This window comes from Gigantopelta aegis, chromosome 9, assembly GCF_016097555.1.
Source record: "Gigantopelta aegis isolate Gae_Host chromosome 9, Gae_host_genome, whole genome shotgun sequence".
In the NCBI taxonomy this organism is placed as follows: domain Eukaryota; kingdom Metazoa; phylum Mollusca; class Gastropoda; order Neomphalida; family Peltospiridae; genus Gigantopelta; species Gigantopelta aegis.
In genome coordinates, this window is record NC_054707.1 from 42,515,194 (window position 1) to 42,540,313 (window position 25,120).

Genomic DNA, 25,120 nt, shown 5'->3' on the forward strand with positions numbered 1-25,120 from the left:
TTTAGTATATTTATTGTAATAGTTGTAAAATGTTTTTCAAACATTTATTAATAATTTATTGAATTTTTTTTAGTAATTTGGTCAGAGAAAAATTTGCATTCAGAAAAAAATATTAAAGCTCTTTAGAAAATATTTTCCAGCCAGTGCTCCACAACTGGTGTAACAAAGGCCGCGGTATGTACTATCCTGTCTGTGGGATGGTGCATATAAAAGATTCCTTGCTGCTAATCGAAAAGAGTAGCCCATGAAGTGGCGACAGCAGGTTTCCTCTCTCTATATTTGTGTGGTCCTTAACCATATGTCTGACGCCATATAACAGTAAATAAAATGTTTTGAGTGCGTCGTTAAATAAAACATGTCCTTCCTTCCTTTAAAAAAATTGTGTATATTTGACCTTTTGCCGATTTAATAATGAAAAATCATCAAATTCAACTTTAATTCACATTTGCCACTTTGGCAAAAGACATCTTAAGCATTTAACTATGATGTTGGATTGATTTGAATATAACATGCAGGGTAAAAGAACAGTGGATGCTGATGGCGTGGAAAGCGTCAATGACATGTTCCACGAGAACAACATGCTACAGATAGAAAACGACAAACTGAGACAGCGTGTCAAAGCTCTCAACGACACCATTGAAAGTGTGAAGGCTAGAAACGCTCAGCTTGTGGCCGAGAAAGCATTGATGACTATTAGCAGTGAAAATGGTGAGTTGCAGTTTTGCAAAGTGTCAAAATAAAGTAGGTGAAGCTAATTTGTGTGAAACTAAAACTAAATTTATTTGTGCAAGTATTATACAGTGAAACCTGTCTAACTTGGATAACTCCAGGGACTTAATATTTATCCGATTTAGATGGGATCCGGTGTTTAGAGTGTAGCATTTTAGAAATGAAAATAATTTGTTGTCATGAAACTGGGCCAGTTTTGACAGGGACCAGTTTAGACAGGTTTAACTGTAGTGAAAAAAAAGAAGAAGAAAAAAGTGTAGCTATTTAAGATGTGGATGTTATAATTTTTCTTAAATAAAATAAAAATAAAAAATAAAAAAATTCATACTATAACCTGATGTCTCTAACTTTGTGTATTTCCCTCTTTTACAGCATTAGATAGGGTAATGCACAAGGGTTAAGAGGTCAGGTTAGATAATCATGAAAAGTGAAAACACTTTAGTCTTCTTTAGTTAGCATTGGATCTAGCTGCTTCATCGACAAAGGAAATTATGCAGAATTGGGGATAAATACAGATTATTTGTTATGATAAAACACTGTACTTTTCTTTAGTTAGCATTGAGGCTAGCTGCTTCATTGAAAAAGGAAATGATGCAGAATTGGGTATAAATACAGTTTATTTGTTATGATATTACATGAGTATTTTATTTTATTTCTTCATCATAGGGGATGTGTCAAATGAAGAAGTGACAAACCTGATAACTGGCTATGTCAAGGAACTGGAAGATTTGAGGTAGTGTAGACCATTTTCTTTAAAATAGCTGGTTAACAGAAACAAAATACTGTTTTTCTCCTGTAAACACTATGGAAATATGTTATTCCCATTATTTTATATCAAATTAATATGAAAATCTTGTGAATTTATAAACTAGAATTTTTTTCATTTTAAACTTGTATTTTGTAATGGACAGAATTAAACAAATGAAGAAAAATCTAGTAAACCAATTTTGGTACTAGGTGTAAAATATTGTTGTTGTTCTTAATTAGAACTAGAAGTTATCTAAATACTATAGAGCAAATTGGTAATGAGTTTGTTGTAGAAAAGCTTTCTAAATTAGTTAAATACTGAATGTTTATTTTTATGTCAGTGATTTCATAGATAACAGGGTTCGCGCGGGCCTGGAAAAGTCCTTGAATTTTGACGTAGTACTTGAAAAGTACTGGAAATTTGCAAATTCAGAAAAGGTCCTGGAAAAGTACTGGAATTTCATTAAAAACTACTTGAAAATTGCCGAAATGTACTTGAGGTTTTTTTACAAGCAGAATGTCTCTCTTACTGATTAAAATCTGGAAAAAATAATAAGTATTTGCTGACGTATTTCTCGGGTATTTGTCGTAATCAAAACCCGGAAGTGATATGTGTTGCTGCCGATATAGATAGACTGGCATACAAGTACTTGTTGCACTTGCTATATGGTTGCACTATACCAATTAATTTCCGGCTGGGTCGAAGTTCGAGGTGTACCGAACTTTTGATAGAGAAGTTAACACCACAAGTCCTGTGATTGGTTATAAATGTGAGTGTGTTGGTTGTAAAAAAAAATAGTTTCATCTGGGCTAAAAATGTATGCAATTTTATTTGATGTAGTACCACCGTGTCAAGTAGCCTTGTGCTTGGAACATGTATGGGGTACCTGTAAAAAAAAGTACTAAAATTTTGTGCGAAACTAGGGGTGTTGCAGAAACATGTGGTTATACCGAAAATGAGCCATGAAAGGTACCATTTTCTGCAGTTAATACTTTGAGGTAGGGGTTGTAGTACTGATATTTATGGGTCACAGTTTGGTTGATATATTGCATATAGTGTTTTTAAACACAAACGTTAACATGGTCGCCTATGGGATTTGAATTGGTATAGTACAACCATATGCACCACAGTGTGAAGATTAAAGTAGACTGGGCTGCTGTCTACTGGAAACAGTGCATTACTAATAGTTGAACCGGTTTATGAGCGAGACAGGTAACCAGTCGTGTGCTGAAAAACGGTCAGCTGTAGTTAACTAGTGATGTGTGTGTGTTAAACTGCTTGTAACATTGTGCCAAAGACTACTTGAAAAACTGAAAAATATACTTGAAAAGTACTTGAAAAGTACTGGAATTTCTGTTCACCAGGTCTGTATGAACCATGGATAATACTATAATAAAATGAGCTAAGCCTGTGTCACAAAGAACTTATGTGTAGAAGTTATCTAAAGACTACAGAACAAATTGGTAAAGAGTTTTTTTATAGAATAGCTTGCTAAATTAGTTAAATATTGAATGTTAATGATCTGTCAGTGACTTCTTTCATAATGCATTAATAAAATGGATTAAACTTCTGTGTAGAAGTTATTTAAAGACCACAGAGCAAATTGGTGATGACTATCAATGAATAGCTTGCTAAATTAATTAAATACTGAATGTTGATGATATGTCAGTGATTTCTTTTATAATTCTTTAATAAAATAAGTTAGGCTTGTGTCACAAAGAACTGCAGTGCTATCATATAAAATGCTGTGTTACAGGACGAAATTGGCTGAGGCGGAGGCCATGGTTGCACAGCTTCAGAAGATGAGTGCGCGATCTCCCCGCTCTCCATCACGGCAGGTGATGAGCGCCATGTCCACACTGCCATCGTCCAGCTACAGCAGCTTTGACTTCCCACTCTCTCCCGACAATTCAGCCGACTCAGTCCTGGAAATTGCTAAGAAGCACGTCAGGAAACTCAGCAAGAAGGTTAAACGGTCTAAGTCTAAGACTCCGGAACATGGGTAAGTTGTGGCCATAGATTTTTCCAGAGTGTGAAATGGTTAAACATCCATATCCTAAAATGTGCTGAGTGACATTGTTTTTAAGATGGGCTACAAAGTAGGTTAAACATTGCCATATGCTTTGCAAGTTGATGCTTTTTTAAAGGATAATTCAGATGAAATGGGGGAAGTTTATCCCAGACATTTTTTAAGAATTCGTAGTGGGTAAGCATAGATTTGAATATGGAGCAGATAGATGAAGTAGGAAATGTTTTATTTAACAACACACTCAACACATTTTATTTACAGTTATATGGCATCAGACATATAGTTAAGGACCACACAGATATTGAGAGAGGAAACCCGCTGTCCCACTTCATGGGCTACTCTTTTCGATTAGCAGCAAGGGATCTTTTATATGCACCATCCCATAGACAGGATAGCACATACCACATCCTTTGATGTACCAGTCATGGTGCACTGGCTGGAACGAGAATGGATAGATGAAATGTTTATCGTTAATTACTCGTAGGCCTCTTGAGAATTTAAATTTTGCACAATTCATTTATGGATTAGGTGATAAACAAAAATTATAGCTAACCTATTCCATTTTATGTAACCTGTAAAACTTATAACAGAAATCCATGTTGACCAATTGCAATGCACAACCCTGCTACATGTTATGAATTATGTGTCTTACAATTTTTATAACAGTTTTAAATAAACTGAAATATTACCTGGTTAGGTATCAAGATGTGATAGTCTAAAACATGTTATTATTATATTTTGTTCTATCAGTAGTGACAAAGAAAATATTAGTGATGGCGAGAAAGAGTCCAATGTTGCCGAGGTAACCAATGGAGATGTTGAACATGTTGAAAGTCAGGAGAAATCGGAAGATGAAGAAACTGAACAGATTGAGGTAATTAAAATTTTAAAAAATTACACAAAATTAATATAAAGTTTATTTTCATCACATTCTGATTATAAAAAAGTCTTGTTATCTTTATGTTCAGTTTATCACAAACTTCTCAGAGTTCTCATATTTGTTTTTGGGAGAGTAAAAAAGTGAAGTTTGTTTTATTTAACGACGCCACTAGAGCACATTGATTTTTTATCTTATCATCGGCTATTGGACGTCAAACATATGGTCATTCTGACACTGTTTTTAGAGGAAACCCGCTGTCGCCTCATAGGCTACTCTTTTTACGACAGGCAGCAAGGGATCTTTTATTTGTGCTTCCCACAGGCAGGATAGCACAAACCATGGCCTTTGTTGAACCAGTTATGGATCACTGGTCAGTGCAAGTGGTTTACACCTACCCATTGAGCCTTGCGGAGCACTCACTCAGGGTTTGGAGTCGGTATCTGGATTAAAAATCCCATGCCTCGACTGGGATCCGAACCCAGTACCTACCAGCCTGTAGACCGATGGCCTGCCACGACGCCACCAAGGCCGGTTTTTGGGAGAGGGGGAGCTTATGAACTTTCTTTCTGAACAATTATATCATCTTGTTGTTTTGGGAGTGGGGCCGTTGTATCTTGGAGTGTGGGTTATAGGTTATGTTTATAAACTTGCTTCTCAGACTTATTATAAATTGTTTATAGGATATTATAGGATTGCAGTGTCCTATTGTTTTTGTTGTACACTTTGTTAATATCCTTGAATGCAGATTAACATTTTTAAGAGTGGCTTTATTGTGTAATGGAGGTGATGTTTTTGTTAATTGTGTGAGTTTAATTTAATCTGTGACACATCACCTTCAGGAGACCGAAGAGCTAATAGACGATGATGAAGAGGACACAACGGATGATGAAGATTCATCAGGATCAGACTCAGAAGACAAAGGTTTGATTTACTGCTATTTGTTGTTATTTCTTTTCTTTTTTTAAATCACAAGAAATCTTCAAGGATAAGGAATACACTGTTGACAAAAAAAACATTTCACTACTTGAAACTCATTCTCTCTCTGCCCTTCCTCCATTCTTCCCTCCCTTTAAAAACCTTAAAAGTAGTGATATTTCTTTTTTTAGTCTTAGCTATGATGTAATCATTATGATAAATCCCTACGTATCCTATCTAAGGTTTTTGTTCATCATATCTCATTATTTAACATAACACTGTTTGTAACTTGTATGATGTTAGTCTAAACCCTTATGTTGTATTTCTGCTGTAGCAGGTATGTAAGGGTTGTTTGTTAATTATTCCTTAGTGAGTTAATTTACTGTCTACATGATGTCTGTTTTAACAGTGGAGCTATTTCTGGATTACTCCGTGTTTTGGTCAGGTAAACAGGTTCATGTGGCTCTGCACGTTGTGCAATGTGTTTGATTATTTTTATATATTTTTTAATAAAGATTGATTTCTATTTAATTTATTATTTTGTCTGGATTTACAGTTGTATGTCATATATAAATCATTTAAGTTAATTTTTTTCTATATATATTTCTGTCATTTGTTATTTGCTTCAAAACATATAAAATTATTATTTTAAATAGTTTTCCTGTGTATTATATTTTAATTTAAATAGTTTTTCTAAGACCACCTCTTGGTCTTATTTGCATGAAGTGAAATTTGCTTCAACTTCCCGTGCCCAATAGCTGATATGTATTTTTGTGCTGGGGTGTTGTTAAACATTCATTCATTTATTCAACTTCCCTGCCAGTCAGGGTTGCTGTATGATAAAAATATTAAAAAAGCAGTTTTAAAAAATTTGCCATTTACACAAGTATGGTTTGTTGTTTAATGTCTGTCTAAGTTAGGTTGTTAATCCTTTCTTAATTTTTTTAATTATTATTATTTTTAATTTTTTTTTGATGTGTGGTCAGTCTAGGATTGATCCCTGTCAATGGGCCCATTGGGCTATTTCTCGTTCCAGACAGTGCACCACAACTGGTATATCAAAGGCCGTGGTATGTGTTATCCTGTTTGTGTGATGGTGCATATAAAAGATCCCTTGCTACTAATGGAAAAATGTAGCGGGTTCCCTCTGTGACTGTCAAATTGACCATATGTTTGACATCCAATAGCCGATGATTAATAAATCAATGGCTCTAGTGGTATCATTAAACAAAAAACATTTTCTTAATTTTCAGCTATCTCTCTTTTTCACTTAGCCAATTATAGCTTCTAAATTTGGCATGTTTTATTTGGTGTCTTTAGTAGGGTAAACATCCCAACAAAATCATGTTGCTTTTGTTGTATTTTTCATATTTATTAATGTCATTTTGTTACCATTAAACAAAAGATGTCTGTTGCTTTTGTTTAATGTTGCACTGAATATTTCTTCTTTTTTCTTAACATGATAAAAATGTTGATCGCAGACAAATGTGTATTAATAGTAAATGGCAATCCAATAGTACTGACTTGCTTAGATGTGTTACAGAGTGTCATTTGGTTTTCTTTTAATTTCGCATGAGAGTACTGTATTTAGTCTGGAGTTTTGGTTTAGCCTTAGGGGTTTTGTAAGCACTTGTAATCTTTCTTTTTTTCACATCATAAGTTAAATCTCTTGCACAGTTTTATTAAAACGTACATTTGAAAATTAACATTGCTGAGTATATCTGGTCATCTGTACAGAATTAATTTCTCTTTTTTTCTCTAGCAGTGAAATATTATCATAACACTAAGTTATACTTTTGTAATAGTGTACTGTACTTCACAAAAAAGATTTTTTTTATGGTCATTGATTATATAGATGTACATTAAGTCATGGTGCTAAAATGCATCACATCCTTACTTTTTTTAATATCTATTAGTCACATCATGCTTCTAATGATTGTATTTCAACAATTTTATTTTATAGATCTGCATGTAATAATAACTGTTTAAATGTAATGATTCAGAATTGTTGTAAAAAATAAATTCATTTGCTTGTTTGTTTGTTCATCAATTCATTCAATCATTCATGCATGTTTGAAAAATAACTTTTGCCTTTGCTTTTATTAACTTGAGCAGGTCTTCCCACAATTAAAGGTAACTTCAACAAAAATTACATACTGTATTTCAGTTTATAAATCTTTAATAATAATACAATATTTCATTTTATAATTAACCCATTAGTCAGGAAGCCTGACTTCTAAGGCGTGTAACTATACGTCAGTTAGTAGCAATATGTGCTATATTTATTGAAGGAGATGGGTTTTTTTTAAACCAGTTCGTCATGACTGGTACATGTATATCTAAGACTTGTATACACTATTCTTCCTGTTAAAAATATATAAAAGACACCTTGCTGTTCATGAAAAGAAATAGCCTATGTGGCAGAAACTTTTTCTCTTTTGTAATCCTAGACTAAATCACAACTTCCTTATGCTTCACACCTAATGACACTACTAATTATTAAACTAAGGACTCATGTTTCATTAAAATAAGTATTCCTTTATTTTCTGTTATTTAATTTAATTTAATTTTTTATTTCCAGACTCTGACAACATCCACGAGGACCTGGCTGAGCTGACGTGTGAGATCTCCATCAAGCAGCGACTCATCGAGGAGCTCGAGTCGAGTCAGAAGAAATTACATGTCGTAAAGATGCAGTATGAGGAGAAGGTCATCCAGCTGCAGCACAAGATCAAAGAGACCGAGTCGGAGAGAGACAAAGTCCTCTCTAATCTAGGTCAGTATTTGTCTAATCTAGGTCACTATCGGTCTAATCTAGATAAGAATGTGTCTAATCTAGGTCTGTATCTGTCTAATATAGATCTGTATCTCTCTAATTTAGGTCAGTAGCTGTAATCTAGGTCAGTAGCTGTCTAATCTAGGTTGGTATCTGTCTAATCTAGGTCAGTAGCTGTAATCTAGGTCAGTAGCTGTCTAATCTAGGTCAGTATCTATCTAATCTCGGTCAGTAGCTGTAAACTAGGTCAGTATCTAATTTATGTCAGTAGCTGTAATCTAGGTCAGTATCAATCTAATCTAGGTCAGTATCTATCTAATCTAGGTCAGTAGCTGCCTAATCTAGGTCAGTGTCTGTCTAATCTAGGTCAGTAGCTGTCTAATCTAGGTCAGTAGCTGTCTAATCTAGGTTGGTATCTGTCTAATTTAGGTCAGTAGCTGTAATCTAGGTTAGTATCTATCGAATTCAGGTCAGTAGCTGTATAATCTAGGTCAGTGTCTGTCTAATCTAGGTCGGTATCTGTCTAATCTAGGTCGGTATCTGTCTAATCTAGGTTGGTATCTCTCTAATCTAGGTCTGTAGCTGTCTAATCTAGGTTAGTATCTGTCTAATCTAGGTCGGTAGCTGTCTAATCTAGGTCAGTAGCTAGGTCAGTAGCTGTCTAATCTAGGTCAGTAGCTGTCTAATCTAGGTCAGTAGCTATCTAATCTCGGTCAGTAGCTATAAACTAGTCAGTATCTCTAATTTATGTCAGTAGCTGTAATCTAGGTCATTATCGATCTAATCTAGGTCAGTAGCTGTCTAATCTAGGTCAGTGTCTGTCTAATCTAGGTCAGTAGCTGTCTAATCTAGGTTGGTATCTGTCTAATTTAGGTCAGTAGCTGTAATCTATGTTAGTATCTATCGAATTCAGGTCAGTGTCTGTCTAATCTAGGTCAGTAGCTGTCTAATCTAGGTTGGTATCTGTCTAATCTAGGTCAGTAGCTGTCTAATCTATGTCAGTAGCTGTCTAATCTAGGTTAGTAGCTGTAAACTAGATCAGTATGTATCTAATTTAGGTCAGTAGCTATAATCTAGGTCAGTATCTATCTAGGTCAGTAGCTGTCTAATCTAGGTCGGTGTCTGTCTAATCTAGGTCGGTAGCTGTCTAATCTAGGTCAGTAGCTGTCTAATCTAGGTCGGTATCTGTCTAATCTAGGTCAGTAGCTGTCTAATCTAGGTCAGTATCTATCTAATCTAGGTCAGTAGCTATAAACTAGGTCAGTATCTCTAATTTATGTCAGTAGATCTAATCTAGGTCAGTAGCTGTCTAATCTAGGTCAGTAGCTGTCTAATCTAAGTTGGTATCTGTCTAATTTAGGTCAGTAGCTGTCTAATCTAGGTCAGTAGCTGTCTAATCTAGGTTGGTATCTGTCTAATCTAGGTCAGTAGCTGTCTAATCTAGGTTAGTAGCTGTAAACTAGATCAGTATGTATCTAATTTAGGTCAGTAGCTATAATCTAGGTCAGTATCTATCTAGGTCAGTAGCTGTCTAATCTAGGTCAGTATCTGTCTAATGTAGGTCTATATATCTAATCTAGGTCGGTGTCTGTCTAATCGAGGTTGGTATCTGTCTGATCTAAGTCAGTATCTATCTAATCTAGGTCAGTAGCTGTCTAATCTAGGTTGGTATCTGTCTAATCTAGGTTGGTGTCTGTCTAATCTAGGTTGGTACCTGTCTAATCTAGGTTGGTATCTGTCTAATCTAGTCCAGTATCTATCTAATCTAGGTTGGTATATGTCTACAAATATGATTTTTGTAAATTATTTCAGTTTTGGAAATAACAAAAAAATAGTATGTTTGTGTGCAGTTTAGAAAACATTCTGTTTAGAAATAAATAAGTTGTAGTAAATTCTATATGAAAAAAGGTGTTCTCTGTGCTATAGGTTGATATCCACATAATCTAATCATGTAATCCATCTAATATAAGTCAGTATCTCTCTAATATAGGTTAGTATCTGTCTAATATATATTGAATCTGTCTAATCTACACCCATACCTGTCTAATTCAGGTCCTTATCTATCAAATCTAGGTTGGTATCTGTCTGATCTAGGTTGGTATTTCTCTAATGTGCGTCGGTATCCATCTAAGTCAGTATCCATGTAATCTGTACATTGTAGGTCCATACCTGTCTAATCTCTAAGTTGGTATCTCTCTAACCTAGGTCCATATATGTCTGTATCCATATAATCTAGTTCAGTATCTTTGTAAGCTAGGTCAGTATCCTTGTGATCTAGGTCAGTATGGTCTGTATCTAATCTATATCAATCTCTAATCTAGGTCTTTGTGGCATGGATCTACATTGGTATCTGTCTTATGTCTGTCTTATCTCAACATATTAAAGTATGTGACAATATTCCATTACATTCTAGGCATTATGGAGTCAACATCGATGGAGAAGCAGAAGAAGGTGAAGGATCAGTACGAGAAGAAGCTGAACGACCTACAGTCGGATCTGAAGAAATTTCAGGCTGCTAGAAAAGAGCATGCCAAGCTTGTCAAGAACCAGTCGCATTACGAGAAGCAGCTGAAAACACTGCAACACGAAATGCAAGAGATGAAGAAAACTAAAGTACGTACTCCAGATGATAAAGCTTGGCATTCTTTTGTCTGGCTTTTTTATGGATATTTCTTTTTCATAACCAAGCCAGTCTTTACACAGCTAGTTTGCTTATAATTTATTTTTTGTCTTTCGTCTAATGGCGATATTGTGTTGACTAAGGGGTGTGTAAGTTATTAGAAAACATGAGTTAGTTTTATGTTTGCTTAAAAAAAAACCCCATGCACACAGAGACATGCTCGTACTGTATACAAGCGTAAAAATGTTGATTTTGTTTGGGATATTTTAATTTTATTGACACTTTGTTTTGTGTGTAAAAATCGTCTGCTGACATTAACCCTCAAATCACCCAGTGAAGGCTATATAGCACATTGAAATACTGATAATTGTGAACAACAACTCCTGATGACATTGTTTTGTTTGTAGGTGCGGCTCATGAAACAGATCAAAGAGGATTCTGAGAAGAACAAACAGTCGGAGGCTCGACGGAACAAGGAGATCGCTCAGCTGCGTAAGGACTACTTGAAGAAAGATCATCGGATCCGCAACCTTGAGAGGGAAAAACAACAAAAAGAAATCATTCTTAGGAGAAAACAGGAAGAGGTGAGCAGTCATATTTTAAATTCTGAATAAAGTTTGTTTTGTTTAACGACACCACTAGAGCACATTGATTTATTAATCATGGGCTACTGGATGTCAAACATTTGGTAATTTTGACAGTAGTCTCAGAGAGGAAACCCGCTACATTTTTCCATTAGCAGCAAGGGAACTTTTATATGTGGTGCACTGGTATTCTGAACAAAGTACAAGAATTGAGTTGTTGCTAGAAAATTCCATTTTATATGGTGAGCACCACCTGTTCCAGCCAGTGCACCACGACTGGTATATCAAAGGCTTTGGTATGTAATATCCCTCACTAAGAGTGCAGTTGTTGCTAGAAAATTCCATTTTATGTGGTGAGCACCACCTGTTCCAGCCAGTGCACCACGACTGGTATATCAAAGGCTTTGGTATGTAATATCCCTCACTAAGAGTGCAGTTGTTGCTAGAAAATTCCATTTTATGTGGTGAGCACCACCTGTTTCAGCCAGTGCACCACGACTGGTATATCAAAGGCTTTGTATGTAATATCCCTCACTAAAAGTGGAGTTGTCTGAGCAATAGTCTTAACTAAAGAAATATGCCTTAAACCATTTATTAAAAAGTTTGTAACACAAAAGACAGCGCCTACAATTTTGGTCTTGCCATGTGAGTAATATACAGGACTTCACATACATGTACTTTGTTTTTGCTTCGCACAAGTTTATTTTGCGCAAGAATATATACCACGAGACTGCGTAGCAGTCGAGTGGTATGTTCTTTCGCAAAATAAACAAGTGCAATAAATAGGAAGCGAAAATAACTTATGTGAAGTTCTGTATTTATTACATACCTTCTTTTACATTTTACAAAACGTTTTTTAATTTAATGTCATAACAACACTTTGCTAAGTCTATGATCAAAACTCTTTTCATTGATTTACTTAAAGTTAAGAATCTTACTCTGAGGCAGTGTTGTGTAATGTTTCAAATACAATGTGACATAATTTGTAAATTATATATGATGTCAGTAAATAAAAGGCACTAACAGCAGTAAAAACAAAAAGGGAATTCCCCATTTAAAAGATCCGGTCCAGATTGCATATACATACAATACAAAATAAATTTATCACACGGTTTCAAAATGTCTTTATCACTATAGTAAGATTGAATTGGTATGTAATAAAACATTGTTTTCCATCATCTTATGTGTCACGTGTAATACAGTGCTCTTGTTTTTAAAAGATATTTAATGTTGATGTATTTCAGGTTGAAACCCTAAGAAAACGACAAAAGCCATTGTCATCAAAGGCAGCTGGTAGAGTAGGGAAATATGACAAAGCTCCAACCATTCCTATAGGTTAGTTGTACAAAACAGGAAATTTGAAGGTGTTAGATTTTAATTGTTCATTGAGTGTAAAGAATATTTTAAAAGAAGTGAATATGACTTAACATATGTCTACATATTTGCTCAGTTGTCAGCTATTTTAACTATGCCAACAACTGAATAAACCATATTTATTTACCTTCAACAAAAATATTTTCACATAGGTAATATTTGAGTAGCTCAATTTAAAAACTTTTGAGAACGATTTCAGGTATTTGGTATTGGTTTGGTCTGTGTAAAACAAAAATGTATTATTTTATTTGCGTATCGTGTTATACAAAGTTACATGTGATAAAGCATCCTTTATTATTTTATATTTTGAACAGCCTTGTTTATTGTGGATATTTAAACTAAAACTACTAATATTATATATTTCGTTTTAGCCCCAGTTGGTTCATTGCTGCCCAGAAGACGAAGACGAAATGAATTTTCTCCAAAGGTTGCCAAACAGAAGTGGGATACCATTGAAAAAACAGTCAGTTTTTTAGTATCATCTAGTAATATTTGTATGTCGGTACATATTTACCCAACAGAGTGAATCATCTGTGAAATTTAAACAGATAAAGAATAGCTTAATAGATTTTTTTTTAATAAAAGGTTCTACAGTAAAGTTTTAAAAATTGACTTAAATATATTTTACCATAATATTATGATAGCTATTATAATCAATAATACTAGAACTTCACATTTGAATAGCAAGTGGACATCAAAGACAGCATTGTTTTCTGATGAGCGTGACTGGACTGTTTTTACTGTATAATTTGTTCTGCAATTGAAGCTTAATCATCTTTGAAATAACATATTAATATTTTGTTGTTGAGTTTCAAATGTCACCACTTTTTATTATTATTTTTATTATTATTATTATTATTATTATTATTATTTATGAATTCGGGTGATAAACAGTGGTTTTAATTTTTGTGTTTCAGATATCAGCTGTGATAACCAAGCGTCAGACAATTGCCCATATGGAAAAGGACATGGAAATTTGGCTTAAGGCAAGTACCTCTACAACTAAAAATTTTAAAAGTGGAATCCAAATGGAAGGATCTCTTAATACACTCTAACCCAAGACTTAAATATGTCTCATTGTTTGGTAATGAATTTCCACATTTAATTGCAAAAAGTATGACTAATTATTTTTGGAAAGACCGTTAAAGCATGTGGTACTTTTTCAGCAGCTTGTAAAGTAACCTCCACAAAAGAACTCCTGTCGGAACCTCTATTATATAACACTAACATAAAAATCGGAGGAAAGACTTTCTTTAAAAAATTATGGTTTGATAAGGGTATTTTGCAAATCTGTGATTTCTACTGTGCATCTGGCCAGTTTATATTATTTACAGATTTCAGAATTTTATGGTATAATTGCAGCTATTAAGAAATATCTAAGGAATATAGATATAGGCATTGTAGAATCTTAACATTTCAGATAATGACATGGTTAGTATAAAAAAAATTGAATGGGGTTTTGAGAGGTTCTAAGGTATATTATTATATTCTGGATGTAACGGATGTGGTCAACAGGTCCCATAACTGATGGAATGATATTTTAGCCGTGAATCTAAAATGGGAGAAAATTCATATTGAAGTATTTAGTATTACTCGGGATACAAAATTGAGATGGTTTCAATTTAGATTTAATAAACCAAATTCTTACCACAAATAGCCTTTTACACTTACTCCATATAAAGAATAACAATCTCTGTACATTTTGTGGTAAGGACAAGGAAATTCTTATTCATTTGTTTTGGAAATGCTTAGTTGTACAAAGCTTCTGGACTTCTTTTTGGGATTGGTTGACCGCATCTTGTTCACATATAAACAATATGACTCTGAGCTTAGAACTTGTTCTGTTTGGTGTTAAAGAGACTATAAGGACGGACACAGTTTTTGATTTGCTATACTTTATTCAAAACACTTTATATATAGACAATGAAAACTAAATAACAAACTAAATATAAACTATTAGTTGAAGGAGTTAAGACTAAGATATATAATAGAAAGGGAAATTTCCTTCAGTGAAAGCAGATATCATAAATTTAATATCAGGTGGGCTAACTATCATTGTCTTTTCTGTGAAAACAGCTAGCAAATTAACTTGTATTCCAACTTTCATTAATAATTTCAGTTTGGTTTGATGTAAGACGAAAAGTAATAGTGTTAACATAAATATACTATTTGTATGTGCAATTTACAAATCAATTGGCTCAGAAATAAATAAGTTGTAGTAAATTTCATAGCATGAAAAAAAGGCGTTCTCTGTGAAACGGACTATAGTGTTACAGTAGCACATAAACAAAGCCAGTCAATACATGGTAACAAAATTCAAGACTGGCTGTCATAAGTAGAATTCCTGTTAGTTGGTAACAAATCATTAGCATATCTAAATTAATTTTAATTGTAACTAGAGCCCTTTGTTGGTTTGACATATCGAAGAAGGACGGTGCAGAACAGGAATTCTGTTTTTATGGACAGTGAATTTGATTTTGATATAAAATTTTCAATTTCCGTTTGTTTGTTTCTTTTTAGCAACGTGAAAAACTTGGCAAGAAACTAGAAAAGTATATGAAAAAAAGAGATTCATATGTTGCTAATAAAAAGGTATGTTGTATTTGGGTTATATTTTGGGGTTTTTAATATGTTTGGTGGGGTTTTTTTCTTTTGCGGGGTTAAATATTTGTCTTGTTTATATTTGACAACTGCATTCAAAAATGCCTGTCCCTCCACGTCTCAACTAACATAATGTTTTGTATACCGAAAAATGACATTTTCCAAAGGATGAATCAGCTGCTTGTTTTATAGGATGTTGAAATAAAATAAATTAACTATAAATCTCATACATAAAATTTTTAAAGGAGGGGACATTTAAGGCATTTGGCCTGGTATGCATATTCAACGATATATAATGCACATTGTTGCTTAATGTCAACAAGTATAATCATATAGTTAATTAATAAAACGCTTAAATGTGACGGCTATTATATATAACGGGTGCAGCCATTTTGTACCATCCTAGTGAATACGCCCTCTGGCGAGCTGGTGGTTACGTAATACCTAACGTGTCACTTCAGGAATTAGTCTTTGAACTGAAGAAACAAAACATACCTGATTTTTGCGAATGCATCGCAATGTTCTGTAATAATAGCCATCCCAGTAAGCCAGCAACAATTATATATTTTTCAATACAAAATAAACCACCATTGTCAAAGTGTTGAAATAACTGTATTATGGTTTTACATAAATTAATCCATGTACTGAAATAATAATCGGAGTGCTTTCTTGGTTAATTGGTCTTTTCTTTCCGTGGCTAGTACCTGTGGTTCCTGATTGGCAGGTGTATATTTAGACGGTCCCCAGACACTGTGTCTAGACACACTAAAAAGACGTGCCTCTTTTATTAAGATCACAGGGTATTGTGTGGTAACCGCACGGATACCCCTCCAATCGCAATGGGCATTATCAGCCATCTGCTTTATTACTATAAGTAATTCTGTAAAACACTTGATTAAGTAGACTTTCCCATCTAAAATCACAAAACTGACCAATTACGTCGTCCCAAAGAAAAGAAAAGTATCACTTGAGTATTGTGAATGGTCGTTTTTGCTCGAACGTACCCTACCAATAGGTTTAATAATATGCATTTTTTCTTTGCATCTTTTAAAAGAGAAAAATACTGTAACTCCATTTCGTTCTATTGATGCAAATTGAAATATATTTAGTTAAATAGTTTATTATACTATCAAGTCATTTATATTGTTTTACAAGTCAGGTTGATGAAAGCGAAGCGCCTTGTCGTAAATTAGAGCGTTTGTTTACACTGTGCTTAAGAGGAGATGGACGGAGCTGACGTCACTTCGTCCCAAGCTATAGCACCGGTCGTCACAAAAACGAAACAAAATGGCTGCCCCCAGTTAGCAGGAATAATCATGGCTTTTTATTAACTCTAAAATTACGCGTTTTTCATTTGTTAAAGTGTCAGTATGTGTTGGTGGTCCGGGTATGCATCTTTCCAACAAATAAGGCTCTTGTTTGAGTTGACCCTACCTTTAAGATGGTTTTTGTTTGAAGATATAAAATGTTCCCACTTCCCACTGAAAACCCACAAGAATACAAATCTTAAGGAATTAATCTTTATGTTAATGTTAACAAAATTACTATTTCTTTTTAATAAGGGTGCTCTGTATTCTCATGATTGAATTGTAAATACACTGGACAAGTCCAGTCTGGCTTATCATAGGACCTGTAACCTGTGAAAAGGACATCCTCACTGCCAGAAAGAGAGAGAGGTCAGTCTCTTGGACTCAGTGCAGTTAAAATATTTTTAAAATATTTCTTTAATTAACATTTCTTTTTCTTTTTCTTGTAGGGACCTGAAGAAATCCGCCAGTTGAATGATATAATAGAAGCTATCAATAACCAGGTGGATTACACACAGGAGAACATTGCTGAGTGTCAGACAAACATTATGCAAATGGAAGAAGCAAAGGTGGCTTATATGATTGAAATTTTATCATGTTATGCATAGATGAAATATATGTTTATATATATACAGTACAATACACAAATGTACTCTTATAACATACCAGAAGGGACCGTGATAATTTAGTTTGTTTTAGTAGTAGTTGTACACATTTGCAGAAGTTGGCCTTATTGAACTTTTCTCATACACATTTTTTATATAATTTATTATCAACAATAAACACAAAACAAATCAAATTTTAATTTAATCATGATGGGGGTTTTAAAATTGTATTAGCAAGACAAAAAAAAGGAGCTTGACAAAAATGAAACAATAGAAGTGGAATAAGATCATGCTGTTAATTACTCAGTAATTTAATCCCTTAATTAATACAACTCTACAAGTAAAGTAAAAATAAACAGATATTCGGTGTGGTTGTGTTTGCTGCATTTCAGTTATTTTTTACATTTAAATTATGTTCAGTTCCTTGTGTACACTAATTTACACTGAAATTCACAATTTTGGACAAATTTAAAAGTTGATTTGTTATACACAGTTTGTTCTATACGTTAAAATTTATTAATAATACTGTAGATATTGAAATTAATGTGATCATAATATTAATGCGAAAAATGTGAGTCCGTGTTATTCGCATTAATATTACGATGCATTTATTTCTGTTTTGTCTATGTGTCCGACGTTATTAAAAAACAAAGCCAACAAAGATTAAAATTCTAATATATTTATAAAACACAACTGGAAAATAATTGATCGTATGCGAGACAGACTAATTGTCAAAGTGCAGCAAGATGCCAGCCATGTGTGACAATTGCAGTGTCTTTGGCCACCTATTAAAAGCCAATTCATCACACCTGAATGGGTTTTAGCACCACTTTGTGAATTGTTCTTTCATTATGACTTTGAAATCGGCGTTCACAGATAAGGAAGTTGTAATGGTACATGTATGCTAATGTTTAGCCAGATTTGTAAACTGGATTCAGAAGTATGTATCTTTTTCATTTTCTATAAAATGCAAACCACAAGATTACCATAAACTCCATAAATTTGCTAAAATTGATATTTTAGTCAAAATGTTTTAAGTAATGTGTAAGTTGACAGTAAAAAAAGAAGCTGTAACAGCCGAAAAAAGCTATGGTCAGTTGCTTTAATGATTTAGATGATATATTTAGTGCATTTCTGGTAAATTTAATAAATATATTTCAGAAAGATTATTTTATGCTTTTGGAGACAAATTTTAAATATTTCTTATCATTAATTTATCATCATCATAGAAAAAGTTAATAATTGTTGTGTTTTATTTTTGACAGGACGAGGAAGACAACGTAGATGTTGGCACCTTAATAACCACAGTGTCTTTTGAAGAGGCAAAATATCTGTTGGAACGTTTCCTTCAGTTAGCAATAAGTCGGGTATGTAGGTTTAGTTCATGGTCTCATTTTTGTCAAATTGTACCAAAATTCATTTTATTAGGATTCCAGGAATTTTATATTTATTACCCATAAAACAAAAAGAAGCACAATTGATTATTAAACACCAAATAAGAAGGGGATTGTAGGATATTAAACAAGCTTCCATGTCCTATCATGTTTTTGTTCCAAGTGAAATAATTTTCAGTTGTCACAAGCTTTAGCAATTGACAATGAAAATTATTTCATGAGGGACATAAACATGATACGAAATGGTAACGAGTTTAATATCCTATTTATTACATATAATCAAACTTAATTTATATCACTCAACTCATTTGGTTGACGTTTCTGTACTGTTGAAGTGCACCAGTCAATGATGTCATTGTCTGACATCAAAGTGTTACATCACACTTTGCATTCTAGTGGGACATATCACTTTGATATGAACCAAAATATATTTAACCATATGGGTAATAATTGGTAGAGTGCTAGCTACCGGTTTGAAGTGTCACATGATTTACATAATATAGATGATTGAAATGTTTGCCACCCTTATATTAAGATATCTTGCTCCAATACTCACTGTGTTTTTTGTTTTTTTGACCACAGGGCATGGCTCTGGCCCAGAAGGAAACGGAGGCTCGAGAACTGACGGCGAAGCTGCACCACACTGAGCTGAACAACACCCTTCAGCAGGATCTGCTCAAACACATGATGGTCGACCACGTGGAGTTGGAGGTGGACAATCTGCAGCTGGGAGAGGATGTGGATGGTGAGACTGGTCACACAGAATTTTTTATTTATTTTCTACTTCACCTGGCCTCACACAAATGAATATTCCCCTAAGGATAGTAGTCTGGTCCAAACATCCCAACAGCCAATGGGATGGCCTAAAATTCTTCTTCCGAGTCCTCCTGCCTGTTCCGGTCATGTGACTGTAACTTCCTTCTTTTTCCTTCACTCTTGTGGTTAGGACGTCTTTTGTTTTTGCTCTATCTTAATCTAAGCCATTTGTCCTTTTCTCTTTGTTCAGTTGAGTTGGGAGGTGGATAGTCTGCAGCTGGGAGTGGTTGTGGATGGTGAGACTAATCACACTGAATTTTAGTCTTGTTTAGACTACAGGGAATATTTTGTTTTCAAAATGTTTTATTAGCGACAGTTATTAACCAATTGAAAATGAATTAGCAACTACTAATTAACATTTTGAATTTGAGTAGCAGCCTCTGAGACTTGCATAGCAAATTGTGATGCAATACTGAACACAATGTTCCCTGTTCTAGTGCAATCAACTGATGAAAAGAAAGAAATGTTTTATTTAACGACACACTCAACACATTTTATTTACGGTTATATGGAGTCGGACATATGGTTAAGGACCACACAGATATTAAGAGAGGAAACTCGCTGTCGCCATTTCATGGGCTACTCTTTTCAATTAGCAGCAAGGGATCTTTTATATGCACCATTCCACAGACAGGGTAGTACATACCACGGCCTTTGATATACCAGTCGTGGTGCACTGGCAAGAATAAGAAATAGCCCAATGGGCCCACCGACGGGGATTGATCCCACACTGACCACACATCAAACAAGCGCTGTACCACTGGGCTACGTCCCGCTCCAATCAATTGATGAATAACATTACAAATTGTAGCTTTTTTCTTGTAATCTATATATATTTACTTACATTGCATTTCTTTATTTTGGAACAGATAAAGTGCTCACATGATGTGTGATTGGTCTAGAACGATCCCAACAGTGAGCCAATTGGGCCATTTATTGTTCCAGTCAGTGCTCAGTAGCTCGCCTGTCTGGGATAGTGCATATAAAATATCCTTGCTGCTAGTTTTTTTGTGTAAAACATTCCAGCCAGTGCTCCTCAATTTGTGTAACAAAGGCTGTTGGCCATGGAGTGGTGGCAGCAGGTTTCCTCTCTCATTATCTGTGTGGTTCTTAACCGTATGTACCGATGCCATATAACAGTAAATAAAATTGATTTATATGCATTCTGTTTTTTTCCTTCTTTCTTTCATATTATTTATTCCTTTTCTTTCTTTTTTTTCAGATATGGACATGGATAGTTCAAGCAGTTCAGCTGCATCGTCCCCTGCCGATAGGTAAACATTAATAAAATACTAAAGTGTTATGATGTTACTGATAGCCGAGTTATTCTAAACACAAAACATTTGTCGATTTAAGTATTGGTAAAAACTGAAGATCACTTTGTTTTACAATATAATGTTACTTAAAAACAGGATTTTAAATATTCTTTTTATCAATATGGACAAGAAATGGAAGTGTTTATGCTCTTTTATGGAAAATAATATTTTTACTGAAGTTGCTTAAGTTACTGGATTGTGCAAAAATGTTTGGCTAATTTAAGTTTTTGGATAATGATCACCAAGTTCAAGAAAATTAATTTTATCAGCTTCCACAGTACAAGAATATGGAATCGGTGTACACTAGTGGCACCTAAGTATGCGCACCTAAGTATTTGCGTTATATTTTTATGTTAAAATCTTTCTTTAAAAATATTTGTTTCACCGCCACAGTACAATGGAACAATAAACGTGTTACTGCTGAAAGTTATTTTAATTTTAATGTTTTTAAACTCAAGTAATGAGCGCATTTTTAGTGGGACTCCCTTGTATTTACTGGCCTGCATGACGGCACATAAGTCTGCGCAGCAAACATTAAAACAACCACTTCTGTGATGTTTACAGAAAAAGCAAACAAATAATGAATAATATAAGTTCTAAACAACAAACACTTCCTGTTATAGTCTGTTTCAGAAACATTTAGATTATGCAAATGAGATCAATATAAATGGTGTTCCATGCTCCTTAGTTTGGACAACACAAAATGACAGTATAAAAAAGCCAATGTCAATTTTTTTTATTATTATTCAACAAAAGTTGTCTGTTATTAACTGTGTAAATGAGCACAAATAATGTTTGTTAGACATATAGGACAATCAATGATAATTTTGAAACAGACTATAGCTAAAATAGGCCATGCTGTAAGTGCAGAATCAAAATCTGTGTGCAGCCATTTTGCATTGTGTCATGCAGAGGGAAATTCAAAGTATGCTTGGATGTTTACGTTAACAGATAAAATAAAACATTCATTTCATTTATGGATTCATAAATTACAATAAGGTATGTATTGAAGCTTCTCTGTAAACTTGTATAAGTTGATATACAAGGTTGATCATTACAGCGTTGACAGACACGTGTTGACAGGTGATACAAAATCATGTTGCTCGAGGCTGGCAAAAGTATACTTTAGTGCATTAATTCAGAGGGTTTTTTTCAATCAAATTGTTATCTACTAGTTTTATACATATATTCAAAATAAAGATGTGTTGTTTTAACAACGGTTTTATGAATTAAATTAATGTTGTTTGTTTGTTTACAAACATACCCCAACATTTGTTTCAAGACGCAATGTAACGTAATTAACGTGCGCAGACTAAGGTGACACGAGTGTATACATCTTTTTATTGCTATTTTAAAACCATGTTCAAACTTGTCAGCTTGATGTGTTAATAATTTCTTTCTACAAGAAAAGAATAGTGTTTCACAATAATTCACGGTGCTGTATTTCACATCAATAATGGTTTTTGTTTTTCATGAAATAATTGTAAATATTTTATGCATATCAGAGTGAAATGGTATGATCTTTATTTATGGTTTCATACCTGCTTTCTGGTCTGCATTAAAGAAATATAACTTGGATCTGGGAGCTTTATCAAATAATTCCATACCCCGCCCCGTCCCAATCCTTTTTGTTCGCATTTATGTTGTGTAATAAATATTGTATAGCAAATTAACAAAAGTCACATTTGTTAAAATGTTAACATTGTGCAACAACCAACTGAACTGTGAAAACTAACTTGAGTTTTATCTTTTCATGTATGTGCATGTCATAACACATTTTTTATTAACCAGAACCCAGAAACACTCCATTGTATGCACATAATTCAAACTGCATTTTTCTTTCAATATCTTAACATATTCATTTTTTAAACCAAAATCTCATTTGCTATAAATCATTTAATTGTTTAAACAAAATTCTAAACAGTTGTGCAAGAATCTGGGGGTTTATTTTTTAATTGCAAACGACTATTGTTCGTTAACTTCAGTTTTAAACTTTTTTAACTTAATCAGCAACTAATACAACTACTTTATATCGATAACCTAATATAACTTAGTTTACAATTTGCTTGTTGTCATTAAATTTTAATTTAAACAATGATTTATTTCTCTTTACCAATTAAAGAATTTGTTTGTTCTCTTAGCATTTATCAATTAAAGAAAGGTCAGTCTGACACCTCAACATATTTAAACTCTGTTAAGTGTTCAAACTATGTCATACCTGCAGTGTGTGAGAGATGAAATGCATTACAACCACATAGGCTGTTCTTTCTCTTTCTGATTTAATGACAAGGAATCTTTTAATTACAATATTCCACTTAATATGGCAATGCAGCACATACCAAGGGTTAGCAAAATTATTATTAAAACAAATATTGAAAGTTTGTTTTTTGTTTTTCTTTTTTTTTCTCCAAAATTTGGAGCACTAGTAATAGTAGCTGAGATTATCATATAACATGTTTTGTAATAGGATTTCTGAGTTTTAAAATATTTTGTATGCACAGTTTACAAGTAGTTTTATAACAAAAATAACATAATGTCTAAAAAATATTAATATCTTGTTTTATTAACCTCAAACTAATGTGTTCTCTTCTTTCTTTTTTCCCCCTCTTCCCAATTTTGCTGCATTCTATTTGGAATGTTGTGTTGAATTCACGCTCTTCTATGTGCACAAACATACTTATAGTCCCAACAGTGACTTTTGTTTATTTGCGGCTGCTGTTCTTATATGTTATGTTGTGCTTCAGTTTATCTCCACATCTTGATCTTGTGTGCATTCCAGCATTTGTGCCAAAGCACTACACCACCCATAGAGTGCCTGATTTTATACTTGGTTATTATTTAGTTACTTTTTAACTTGTTACAAAATATTGTTATTAGTTTATTATTGTTGAAATTTTTATATGCATGTTGTGGGGGGTTTATTAGGGGGAAAAATGTGTTTATATAAAGTATTGTTATTATTCTTGTTGAAATTGATACAAATTTTTTAATTCATATTTGTATATAACAACATTTTATTGGATTATAAATGTAAATGTTGGAATATTTATACTCAAATCAAAAACTTAGCATGTATAGTTTTTTTGTCTGTAAAATATTTCACTAATTATTATGTTGATGGTTTTATTGACAATCCATAATTAACATGATACTTTTTTATTTTTTTATTCTGTGTGAAGAAAATGTAGAATAAAATTAATTAACTAAAGTAATTTAAATATAAATCATTGAGTAAAATTCAAAACCAAAGGTTTGTGTTATTATTTTTTTAAAGTTAATTGTTTAAACAAAACAAAAATAAAGTTAACATGATATTAAATTTCCAAAACACTTTAAAATCAAGCAACAAATTGACATGGCTAATGTAATATTTGAATTTCATAGCTAGTTAAAAAAGCATTATGTGTTTCTTAAAACTTTTTTAAGGCTGCAGTTTTTGTCATGTTGCCATATTCATAAAAACAATTAATGCATGTTGATTTTTGTTATTTTATTTTATTTCTTGTGCTCGTGGTGATTATTTTAAATATTTTATTTAAATCTGTGACTGCTTCCTTTGTGTGCATATTTAGTATTTTTTCTTGTGCTCTTAATACTTTGAAAAGTAAAGTTTCATAATTTAAATAAACAGCCTCGAAATAGCGAACATTATTTAAAGTTCATAGTCTAAATTAATTATCAGACATTGCATTTAACATATTATTGAAGTGTCTAATGCATCTGAATGTGTTACTGAAGAGTCAGACAAAAAAATATTTGTAGCTAGTGCTTTAAAAATACTGGTATTATCTATCATTTTGTTTCTTTTATAAGTACAATGAATTCTATTCAGGCAGAAGGATACAATTTTTATAAGATAGGCCTTTTTTTTCTCTTTTTTATTCAAAACGTATTGAGAGCACGTTTGTCTTTTTGATTTTATGATTTAATTTCTGTGTGCACTGACCCTTCCCTTCCATCTCGGCTACAGCATGTTTGAAAGTCGTTTCATCCAGCCTCCAGGAAATGAACCCACTGTTGATCCAAGCAATAGAAAAACTAAGGTTTGTATTTTAGAATGTAGCATTTAACACAAAATAATTTTAATCTGTGTTGTTTTGATATTGTGTTATTACCAGGATATAAATAGACAGTGTTTCGTGCAAAATAAAATATTACTAGTACCGTAGTTCACTTGCAGGAAATAATAAGCTAGGAGTTTGCATGGTGATTATTTCTGGCACATGGAACCTTTTGCATTAATTTTAGGTAATGACTATCATATCTTTAATATAAGATTTTTGTCTGAGACAGTGCAGTGGTTAGTTACATTTGTACATGTATATGTCACCACAATCTTGACTATACAACCATTGCGAATTAATAAATACTGGTACATTCCTCCACTTTGCCAGGTGACATAAGTATGTAACATCATCATATTTAT

General features: G+C 33.3%; 1 protein-coding gene across 3 annotated transcripts in view; it reads left to right on the forward strand.

The window, feature by feature from the left end:
• The window catches only part of LOC121381972 (kinesin-like protein KIF21A), a 135,609-nt gene that overhangs the window by 59,104 nt on the left and 51,385 nt on the right, over positions 1 to 25,120 (forward strand). For all 3 annotated transcript variants that reach the window (XM_041511413.1, XM_041511410.1, XM_041511411.1), the window contains exons 11-27: positions 516 to 708; positions 1,396 to 1,462; positions 3,234 to 3,479; positions 4,257 to 4,380; positions 5,226 to 5,307; positions 7,883 to 8,077; positions 10,491 to 10,690; positions 11,105 to 11,281; positions 12,526 to 12,616; positions 13,027 to 13,118; positions 13,573 to 13,641; positions 15,176 to 15,247; positions 17,013 to 17,132; positions 18,434 to 18,535; positions 19,145 to 19,307; positions 20,601 to 20,652; positions 24,665 to 24,737. In XM_041511413.1, coding sequence (XP_041367347.1) covers positions 516 to 708; positions 1,396 to 1,462; positions 3,234 to 3,479; positions 4,257 to 4,380; positions 5,226 to 5,307; positions 7,883 to 8,077; positions 10,491 to 10,690; positions 11,105 to 11,281; positions 12,526 to 12,616; positions 13,027 to 13,118; positions 13,573 to 13,641; positions 15,176 to 15,247; positions 17,013 to 17,132; positions 18,434 to 18,535; positions 19,145 to 19,307; positions 20,601 to 20,652; positions 24,665 to 24,737 — 2,118 coding nt within the window. The remainder of the gene's footprint in view (positions 1 to 515; positions 709 to 1,395; positions 1,463 to 3,233; positions 3,480 to 4,256; positions 4,381 to 5,225; positions 5,308 to 7,882; positions 8,078 to 10,490; positions 10,691 to 11,104; positions 11,282 to 12,525; positions 12,617 to 13,026; positions 13,119 to 13,572; positions 13,642 to 15,175; positions 15,248 to 17,012; positions 17,133 to 18,433; positions 18,536 to 19,144; positions 19,308 to 20,600; positions 20,653 to 24,664; positions 24,738 to 25,120) is intronic.